This window comes from Arachis duranensis, chromosome 9, assembly GCF_000817695.3.
Source record: "Arachis duranensis cultivar V14167 chromosome 9, aradu.V14167.gnm2.J7QH, whole genome shotgun sequence".
NCBI classification, from domain to species: domain Eukaryota; kingdom Viridiplantae; phylum Streptophyta; class Magnoliopsida; order Fabales; family Fabaceae; genus Arachis; species Arachis duranensis.
In genome coordinates this window covers 86,753,902-86,765,381 of record NC_029780.3, presented here as the reverse complement: position 1 = coordinate 86,765,381, position 11,480 = coordinate 86,753,902, and the positions used below count along the sequence as shown (strand labels likewise).

General features: G+C 39.1%; 1 protein-coding gene across 1 annotated transcript; it reads right to left on the bottom strand.

Annotated features, from left to right (window-relative positions):
* Nucleotides 1–3,779: 3,779 nt before the first annotated feature.
* Nucleotides 3,780–4,379, bottom strand: LOC107466109 (uncharacterized). The gene has a single exon (XM_021131957.1). The coding sequence runs from the start codon at nt 4,377–4,379 to the stop codon at nt 3,780–3,782; it is 600 nt and encodes a 199-aa protein (XP_020987616.1).
* Nucleotides 4,380–11,480: the final 7,101 nt, after the last annotated feature.

The following is an 11,480-nucleotide window of genomic DNA, read 5'->3' as shown; positions in this document are numbered from 1 at the left end:
CCCAAGATTTGATGGCCCAAACCGGCGTGGCAAATCAGCCTCAGAATTTCCAGCGTTTAACGCTGGAACTGGCATAAAACTTGGAGTTAAACGCCCAAACTGGCATGAAAGCTGGCGTTTAACTCCAGAAAGAGTCTCTACACGAAAATGCTTCAATGCTCAGCCCAAGCACACACCAAGTGGCCCGGAAGTGGATTTTTATGTCATTTACTCATTTCTGTATACCCTAGGTTACTAGTTCACTATTAATAGGATCTTTTGACATTGTATCTGTACCTCATGACACTTTACACGTTTCTTTGTGTACTTCCTAAGGCATGAGTCTCTAAACCCCATGGTTGGGGGTGAGGAGCTCTGCTGTGTCTTGATGGATTAATGCAATTACTACTGTTTTTCATTCAATCATGCTTGCTTCCGTTCTAAGATATCACTTGTTCTTAACCCGGATGAATGTGATGATCCGTGACACTCATCATATTCTCAACTATGAACGCGTGCCAGACAACCACCTCCGTTCTATCTTAGATTGAGTAGATATCTCTTGGATTCCTTAACCAGAATCTTCGTGGTATAAGCTAGAACTGATGGCGGCATTCAAGAGAATCCGGAAGGTCTAAACCTTGTCTGTGGTATTCTGAGTAGGATTCAATGATTGAATGACTGTGACGAGCTTCAAACTTCTGAGGGCGGGGCGTTAGTGACAGACACAAAAGAATCATTGGATTCTATTCCGGCCTAATTGAGAACCGACAGATGGATAGCCGTGCTGTGACAGGGTGCGTTGAACATTTCCACTGAGAGGATGGGAGGTAGCCACTGACAACGGTGAAACCCTTGCTTAAGCTTGCCATGGACAGCTTGCCATGGAAGGAGCCTTATGTGTTTGAAGAAGAAGACAGTAGGAAAGCAGAGATTCAGAAGATGGAGCATCTCCAAAACCTCAACCTATTCTCTATCACTGCAAAACAAGTACTTAATTCAAGTTCTTTTGCTTTTTACAATCAATCCTGATAATTTCTGATATCCTGACTAAGATTTACAAGATAACCATAGCTTGCTTCAAGCCGACAATCTCCGTGGGATCGACCCTTACTCACGTAAGGTATTACTTGGACGACCCAGTGCACTTGCTGGTTAGTTGTGCGGCCCAGTGCACTTGCAGGTTAGTTGTGCGGGGTTGCAAAAGTGTGATTGCAATTTCGTGCACCAGGTGGCCATCCTGAAAGAAGAGAAAAAGGAAGAAAAGTAACCCAGAAATAAAGATAAGGAAACAAAGAGAATATGGGTGGGTTGATGCCAAATAATGAGGATCTCAACTACATGGTAGCTACAACATGTAAGTGAGAAAATAATAGAAGCAAATGGCATATCAATAGTGTAAAAATTGCAATAATGGGAGAGAGAGTGTGGGTAATAAAAGACAATATAAGTGCATATCAATGCAAATGGAATACAAGTGTGATAAAAGATTAGCATTGATCAATAAATAATATCACCCAACAGTTTAAAACAAGTCACGAAGCACCAAAATAATTCAAGAAAAGATGCAATAGTTGAATAAGAACATTTAACACCAACAGAGAATAATAAACTTAGAAAAGAAAATAAAAACATGAATAAGATTAACATGTAAGGAAGAGAAGTATGCAAAAGCAGCAAGTAAAAGAAATGAGAGAGAATAAGGATGAGAAGGGAGGGGAGGAAAGAATTAGGATTGAAAGAGAATTAGGATTTGGGGGTGGGAAAGAATGAAAACTGGCGGTGCTGGGATTTAGTGGTACGACACAACCGACGCGCACGCGTACTGCGTGCGTTCGCGTGGGTTGCGCGAAAGGAGAGGGACGCGGAGGCGTCCAGTACGCGTACGTGTGATAGGGGTTGTGCCGCTAGCGCGAGTCCAGCCCCTCGCACGCACAACCCTCTGTAACTCTCGCATTCGTGGAGAGAAGGTGTGCGACGTGTGCGGGGCATGTACGCGCACGCGTGGGTGACCAGATGGGCAAGGAGACGCGTACGCGTCAACGTGGGGTAAGTTGTGTGTCCAGCACAATACCAGTGCCAAGCAAGCACAACATTCAGCCAAACACCCATTTACGCTGAATTCAAGATCACGCGTGCGCGCCATGCGCGCTTCCGCGTGGGTTGCCTGAAATCGTAAGCAACGCGCACGCGTCAGGTACGCTTGCGCGTTGAATGCTTTTTTTTATAGTATAGTGGTGAGTATTCCTGCCTGTCACGCGGGCGACCCGGGTTCGATCCCCGGCAATGGCGCCATTTTGATGAGCGAATTCCTTGCGTGGTCTAGAATTCGCAAATATGTTCTCGTTGAAAGTATAGCTTCTAGACCGACACGGAATCCTTTCATGCAAAAGTTTGGTTGTCACAAGTAACAAACCCCTAATAAAATTAATAACTGAAGTATTTAAACCTCGGTTCGTCTCTCAAGAAATTGCAGGGAAGTGTGCTTATAATTGGTTATGGAAAAATGTGTTTTGGGGTTTTGGATAGGAAACAAGAATTGCAAATTGCAAAAGGAATAAACTAATAACTAGAAAAGCTCTTGGCAAGGTGTGAGAACTGGAAGTCCTATCCTAGCTATCCTTATCAATTGTGATGAGAATTGTTCATTGCTCCCACTTAGTTAACCCTCTAATTTTGAAGGAAATTCAAGTGGACAAATCAATTTGGTTCCTCAAGTCCTAGTCAACTCCTAAGGAAAGACTAGCTTTAGTGAAATCCAAATCAATCAGCAACTTTCAATTATCAATCAACAAAAGATTTTGATAACTCAAGTGTCACCAATTACTCAACCAAGGCCAAAAAGGATAAAAATCTACTCTAGAATCCAACTAAGCATTTTATCAAACACTTGGAAGGCACAACACAAAATCATAGAAAAATAACAATAGAGAATAAAATCCAAACAAGCAATTGAGAGCATTAATAACATAAATTGAAGAAAGCAACCATAAATATGAAATACCTCAAATTGTATTAAATAGAAAACCAAATCTAACATAGAGTTCATAAACTAAATTGGCAACATAAAGTAATCAACAAAGGAAATAGATAAACTAGAATGCTAGAACAAATAAGAGTAGAAGAGAAACTAAATTGAAATAGAGTAGAAATCTAAAATTGAAAATAGTTAAACCTAAGAATCCTAAAACCTAGAGAGAGGAGAGAGCCTCTCTCTCTAGAAAACTACATCTCCAAACCTAAAATGTGAATGAGAAGTGTCTCCAATTCCTCCACTTTGCAGCCTCTAATATGTGTTTTCTGGGCCAAAAATTGGGTCAAAATGGAGCCTAGAAATCACCCCCAGCACTTTCTGCACTTTCTGCACGTGGCGCATGTCACGCGTACGCGTTAGTCACACGTATGCGTCGATGTGCAAGTCTCAAAGTTACGCACACACGTCAGGTACGCGCACGCGTCGCTGTGAAAATCTTCAAGTCACGCGCACGCGTGAGCCATGCGTGCGCATCGATTCTCGCTAGCTATCTCCTTTATTTCTTGTGTTCCTTCCATTTTTTTCAAGCCTCCTCTCTATCCTCTAAGCCATTCCTGCCATATAAAGCCTGAAAACGCTTAACACACAGATCACGGCGTCAAATGGTATTAAGAGAGGATTAAAAATAGTAAATTAAAGGCCAAAGAAGTATGTTTTCAATCATAGCACAAAATCAGGAAGAAAAGTGTAAAACATGCGGATTCTGTGAATAAATGTTAGAATAGTGGATAAAATCCGCTCAATTAAGCACAAGATGTACCAAGAATTAGTGGTGCATCAATGACTTTTGATTGCCTTCTTCGTTTAGAATTAAAATCCTGAGGTCACTGCGACTCTTAACTCTTGACAAAGCAACATAAAGTTGTCCATAGGTGAACACTAATTTTGGCAAGTAAAATCCTATATGTGATAATGATAGACCCTGACTCTTGTTAATGGTCATTGCAAAGCATATTGTTAATGGAAATTGTCTCCGTTGGAACTTAAATGGAAATTCTAAATTTGAAGCGATCAAGTTCATTCTTGGAATGTACACTTTATCTCCAATATTTCTACCAGTCACTACCGTCGCTCCAATTACGTTGTTACCAAGTTCGTTAGCTATTAATCTTGTCCCGTTGTATAAACTTGAAGTCTGGTATATGTTTCGCAATAGCATTACAGAAACTCCTGGCTTCAAAGTCAACTTGTGATTGGGTAGTCCTGAACATTTGATGTCATTTAGGAACTCTGGTTTGAACCACTCTTGTTGTACAACTTCATTCTCATCAGCTTGACATGTTGTGTCAGAACTCAAATACTTGTTTTCCATCCCTAGAAAGATTGTCAAGATGAAATCGTTTACCTTCTCAACACTCTCAAGCATGGGCGCAAGAATTGTCCTACTCTAAAAATACTTGTAATCTAATATGTTTTAAAACAAATTTAGATATGCAAAGTGTACTAAATGAGAGAGAGGGTCATCAATAGTGATAATCAATAGATCATCTGGAATTTCAACTTATGATTCATCACTAACAACAGAATCAATATTTTCATTTTCAACATCAAGTATCCAATTAGCAAATCTCTTCATTTCACCTTGATCTTCATTCGAAGAAGACATTAGAAGCCTCATGTTCATATACAGTTTCAGAACTTTACAAAACGACTGCAAATGGGATGAGTTAATAGCTGATGACAATATCTCGTGTCTACTTCCTTTTGGAATCACCGGAAGTATCTGTCTGAAATCACCTCCTAGAACAACAATTTTAACACCAAATGGTTGATGTGTCTTATGTTGATCGGTAACTGACATAAGATTCCTGAACGTCCGATCAAGTACTTCAAAGCACATTTTATTGAGTATTAGAGTTTCATCCAAAATTATTAAACTACTTTGGATGATCAGCTCAACCTTCAAACTGCCATGCTTGATGTTGCAAGTAGATTCATTAGTAATTGTAATGGGTATTGAAAATCTAGAATGAGCCGTTTTGATACCAGGTAGGAGTAAAGACACAATTCAACTGGATGCGACATTTAAAACAATCTTTCCTCTAGACCGGATAGCAAAAGAAAGTTCATTCCAAATAAATATATTACCACACCCACCATGCCCATAAACGAAGTAAAGATCACCAGAGTGTGTAATAACAGCATTGAGTATCTCATCGATACTTACCTTTGCTCATGAGTAATCTTTTGTTCTGTATATAAGTTTGTATGAGTCAACTCATTTGTGTCATATGCTAATTCCTCCTCTATTAGCTTATTCTGAAAAAGGCGAACATCAGACATCTCCGGATATGGCATTGATTGATAGTCTCTTAAAGATCTCGCATTGTTGTTGAGTATCTTCTCAATCTCAATCAGGTAGAGATTTTTCAATTCGTCATCAATCATGTTTAGTCCTAGCCAAAACACATGATGATTTTATGAAATATTTAATAAGTAATTCCAAAATAAAACTATTAATATTATTAATAAAAATAAAAATAATAAGAGAATAAAATTTTGATATTAAAAAAAGACATAGTAAAATACCTTGGTTTTTCAAAGTTTTTCTCCTCTTATATAGTATTTCATAAGCTAATAATGTCTAAGTTGCATTACAAACACACTCTAGTTTGTTAATGCTATTAGATATCAGTAGCATCGCAAATAGTTTTCTCAATTGATGACCAGATGCAAGTTCAGCTACTTCATTAATAGCTGCAATGAATTCCCTATCATCGCACAGTAGTCCCATGGAATAGTAAGCATCTTGGAAGCTAGAATGTGTAATACCATTAACCGTCCTAATAGACTCATATGTTGTGCAACCTCTCTGAATATCTAACAAAATTCTCATATAGTAAATATCACCTGTACCCGGTGGAACATAATTTAACCTCCCGATAGAATATCCTCTTTTAGAATACCCTCTTTTAGATTTTTGATATATGTAAAGAAAGGGATTGATGTACTTTGAATTGTGGCGCTATAAATATCTCATAACTTATACTTTTTTATAATTGACTTATAGTTAAAATTTTTTAAATTTGATTGACTTTAATTTAAATTTAAATTAATAAACTTGTATATAAAGTAAATAAATATATTAACAATTTTTAAAATTTTAAAATAACGTAAATATATGTAAAAGGACGTATGTAGCTGCAACTTTTAAAAAGAATCAACAACATTTTAAAAACAATGTTAAAAAGAATCGACAATTTTTAAAAAATAGTTTTAAAATTTAAAAAATAGTTTTAAAATTTAAACTATAACAACCCAAACAAATAATTTAAAATTTAAAAATAACAACCTAAGCAAATAATAATTTATAATTTTTAAATATAAATTTAAAAATTTCTAACAATGACACGTAAGTAAATAAACTCTCAAACTCAACGTATGGCGTCAGCGTCAGTATATGAACTCTCATTTGTATTACTATAAAGATAAAGATAAAAATAAAGATATTACTAATGACTTTCAACAAAATCACTATTAATTTTAAATATTTTATTTTGCTTTCGAATTTTTTTAATGGAGTTTTGATGTTCTTGTATTATGTGGATTTTAATGTTGATTTGAATATTAATATGAGTTAAAAACTTTATTAACCGATAAATAATTGATTCCCTAATTATACTCAATATATTATAGGGTGTATTTGTTTTAGCATTTAAAAAATAAAAAACACGTTCAAATTTTTTAAACGCTTCAATTTTTGAGTTAGCTATTTTTTTTCCTGTAAACACAGTGGTGATTTTGTACGACAAATCCTAGCTATAATAGTTGCCTAATATTAAACAACCTAAACTGCTATCATTCCTGTTGAGTCTCTTGGATATACCAAAAGCGTTTTTTTATTTTTTTATTTTTGGATATTGAAATGGGGAGCACCAATTTAGGGTAAATTTGATTCATTTGGATTTCACAAAAAGCCCATTATCCATTATGACAAAAAAAAAAACACACTCTTCACTCTCTTTGAATATGCAGCAAGCACATTTGATTGTTGCGTTTGTCGTTCATAATAAAGCTGTGTATTACAAAATTCCGGTTAGACCTAAAATTCCATCGCAAAAATCGGACCTTTTTTAAATTTAAATTCCGAGTTTTTGCACAGTTGAAATTTCTCATGTGATTTCAATTCTTCCATCAATGTCTTCTAATAATGCCTCACTACATAGAATTAGTTATCTTTTGAAGTTACGCAATGGTTGTTGCTGGCGCCACTCTCAGATTTGATCAAAACCCTTAGTTTGTTTAGTTCTCTTTTCATGGTTCTGCAACTGATGATTCTTTCGGTTATCAGATGCAACAAAATGCAGTTTGTTTAGTTCTCTTTTCATGGTTCTGCAACTGATGATTCTTTCGGTTATCAGATGCAAAAAAATGCTGAGATTAATTCAGGTTCATATCAGAACCAGCTATTAAATAGGCAAAGTCAAGATTACGTTGCTCAAGAAAATGCAAATGGTTTTCTCTGGAAGAAATAATGAATATGCGAATAATAATAATAATATCGTTGCGCGTGGTGAAAATTTTTTATGGTGTGAGTGATGGAGTGGTTGCTGAGAATGATGATGAGTCAGCAGGAGGTAGTTAGTCTGAGTCAGCATGAGTTTGTTATGCTGTTACAACTTACAAGTATTTGGGAGGACCTGGAAGTCAGTTAGCTTGTGCTGTAAGAAATGTGTATAACTGAAAATATGACAAATTCATCATTTTCCGTCATTGTTTCTGATTCCACTTCTCTCTCAAGAACGAACTTGGGTCTGATGCCTTTAACAAATTCGAGTTTATGAATATAAAGCTGCAGAGACTTCTCATGCTGAGAATGATAATATATATGCTTTGCTTAAAGGTATGAAGTCACAGATGAAAGAAGCCGGCTAGATTCCGGAGACATAGACCAAGAAGGGAAAGAAGAAAGCTCTTCTTGCCCATAGTGAGAGACTTGCTGTTGCTTATGGACTCCTTAGAAGCTCTGCTCGCTCTCCTATTAAGGTAATTAAGAACCTCCGAGTTAATGCACTGAAAATTATTTCTAACATTGTGGGCAGAGAACTCATCATAAGAGATGCTAAAATGTACCACCATTTTAAAGAGGGGCTATGTTCTTGCAGTGATTATTGGTCAACAACATGAACTTAGCTACTCTAACGCTTCTTAGTGTTGATAATCCCGTTTGTTAATAACTTGTTAGGCTAATATATTAAAACTGAAGGGGCTGCAATTTGTGTAAGCATAGTTTTATATTGTACATGTTAAGATGTAGTGTAAGAAAGAGAATAACAGAATTGGATGGGAGTGAGAACTCTAATGCAAACCATGCTGCCGAGGGGAAGTTAGTTACAGAGCAGAGACACGTGGCTGCTGACCCACCTTCTGCAGAAGTGCGTAGAAGCATGAGAGGACGCATCATAAATACCAAATGGAAGGATTATGCAAAATAGTTAGAGCCTGGTATGGTGTTATCCTATCCTCTGTTTCTCCCTATTCTGGTTACATGATATTCATCGTTCTGCTCTAACCAATTCTTCTTCTCACCAGGTCCTAACGCAAGATCAGAAATGGCTGCGTTCCTTTTCCTTGCTTCACTTAATTCTTCTTAGTTTCAACCACTGTTCATTGTTATTTTTCTTGTCTTCAAGTAATACTTCAATTCATATAACTACAAACTCCTTGTAATTAAATTCTGATTTATCAATACAACATCTCTTTTCCCCCTGCGTTATTAAGTACCTTCCATTTGGTGCTTTCATTGCCATGGCAGACAACACCAGAATGAAGGGTTTGGAGGCCGACATCAAGAAGCTATTCCAGATGATGGAGTCGATGATGGAAGAGAACAGATCTGAGCGTGCTCGATTGAAGGAAGCAACAGATCTGAAATTCGAGTCTCTCCAAGCCTCCATTTCCCAAATTGCTAATGAGTCTTCTCAAGCTCGCTCGGTGGTCTTGGGTTCTCACCATGGCACGAACTCCGGAGGGGATCAGTCTTGGCGCGGTGCTGCGCAACCCAGGAAGGTAAACTGCGACTTGGCCAAATTTGACGGATCTGATGCCTTAGCTTGGATTTTTTCTGTGGATCAATATTTTGAGTTCTTTCGGGTTCCCGAAGAGGAACAAGTGGGTCTCGCTGCAATGCACATGTCGGGTATGGCAATTCCCTGGTTTCAGATGACGCAACGCACATCCCCCTTTCGTTCTTGGACCCAATTGAAGAGATCAATTGAAATTGAGTTTGGTCCTTCACTGTTTGAATCGCCGAGAGAACTTCTTTTCAAACTCCAACAGCGAGGGACGGTTTCCGAATATTATGCAGAATTTGTGGCATTGGCTAACCGATCCCACATTGATCCCCCGGATGCCTTGAGGGATTGTTTCATTAGCGGGTTACAGCAGGATATTAGGCGCGAAGTCAAGGCGCAATGCCCGCCTTCCTTAATGAGGGCTGTGAGTTTGGCCCGTTTATACGAGGATAAGTTCTCACCCAACCCGCCTACCACTACGGCGCCGGCCTCGTTCCGCTCTGTTAACCCTCCGACATTGGCTCTAACTCAACCTAAGCCTTCTCTACGTACAGGCTCTCCTCCATTACTACCAGCGCCATCACCACGATCTTCCACTTCTTCTCCACGGAATCCGATTCGCAGGTTATCCTCAACTGAAATTCAGGCTAAGAGGGCCAAAGGCTTGTGTTATTGGTGCGATGAGAAATACACAGCTCTCCATAAATGCCCGAATAGACACTTTATGTTATTTCAGCTTGAAGAAGACGAAGTTCCTGCTGGGGAACAACAAGCTGCAATTGAAGAGGAAGTAGATCCCTTCCTTCAGACCTTGGAGCAACAAGTAACTGACCATCACCTATCCTACAATGCCATGCATGGTACCTCTGGTTCGTCCACAATCCGAATTCGAGCCCTCCTTCAAGGATTGGAGGTTCGGGCTCTATTGGATGGAGGCAGCTCTGATAGTTTCCTCCAACCTCGAATAGCCAAATTCTTGAACATTCCAGTGCAGCCTGCCCCTGGTGTGAGGGTGATAGTGGGAAATTTTGGCATCATGGATGTTGAGGGTTATATTCCTTCTCTGGAGGTCACGATGAGTGGGTGCAAAGTCACTATTCCACATGTCTTTGTGCTGCATGTGGCTGGAGGTGACTTGGTGATTGGTTCTCCTTGGCTCAAGCAACTGAAAACGCACATTGTGGACTATGATGCTGCTTTTCTTCGATTCCTGCATAATGGTGAGTTCGTGACAGTGCATGGTGAGAAGAACCCCACCCCGGAGCAAGCTCAGTATCACCACATTCGACGCCTTCTCAACACTGATGCAATTGAGGAAGCCTTCACAGTGGAAGTTCAGCAACCTGCACAAAATACAGCCACTCCCCTGCCATTTTCCCCTACCATGGGGCCTGCTTTTGCTGAACTCCTCCAGAAGTACCAAATAGTGTTTCAGCAACCTACAGGGCTTCCCCCACAAAGATTGCATGATCACTCTATTCCCTTGGTAGAGGGGGCTGCACCAATTCGAGTTAGACCGTACCGATACCCCCACCACCATAAGACTCAAATTGAGTGCATGATTCAAGAGATGCTTAAGGATGGCATCATTCAGCCTAGTCGTAGCCCTTTTTCTTCACCAATCCTTTTAGTAAAAAAGAAGGATGGCTCTTGGAGATTCTGTACTGACTATCGTGCTTTGAATAAGATTACGGTCAATGATCGCTTCCCTATTCCCACAGTGGATGAACTCTTGGATGAGTTATTTGGAGCAAAAATTTTTTCAAAGTTGGATCTCAGATCAGGTTATCACCAGATTTTGGTGAAGCCGGAGGATAGATACAAGACCGCATTCCGCACACACCAAGGACATTACGAATGGCTAGTAATGCCATTTGGATTAACAAATGCACCAGCCACCTTCCAACATCTTATGAACGATATCTTTCAGCCATTCTTGAGAAAGTTTGTCCTTGTCTTCTTCGATGACATATTGATCTACAGCCCTTCCACTTCTCAGCACTTAGCACATTTGGAGATCGTGTTGCAAACATTACAGAAGGAATCCTTATTTGCCAAGCTGTCAAAATGCTTGTTTGCTGTATCCGAAATTGACTATCTGGGCCACACCATCACGGAGAAAGGTGTGCACATGGAAAAGGATAAAATTCAGGCTGTACTAGCTTGGCCAACACCTGAGAACCTCAAACAACTTCGGGGATTTCTGGGGTTGACAGGTTACTATCGACGCTTCATCAAAGGCTACGCTTCTCTTGCCTCTCCTCTCACAGATTTATTAAAAAGAGATGCCTTCCAGTGGAGCTCAGTTGCTGCTCATGCCTTTGAGTCATTGAAGAAGGCAATTACTTCAGAACCAGTTTTAGCCCTTCCCAACTTCGATCAACCTTTTATAGTAGAAACTGATGCTTCTAGTACGGGAATTGGAGCGGTTCTTTTGCAAGATAAACACCCCA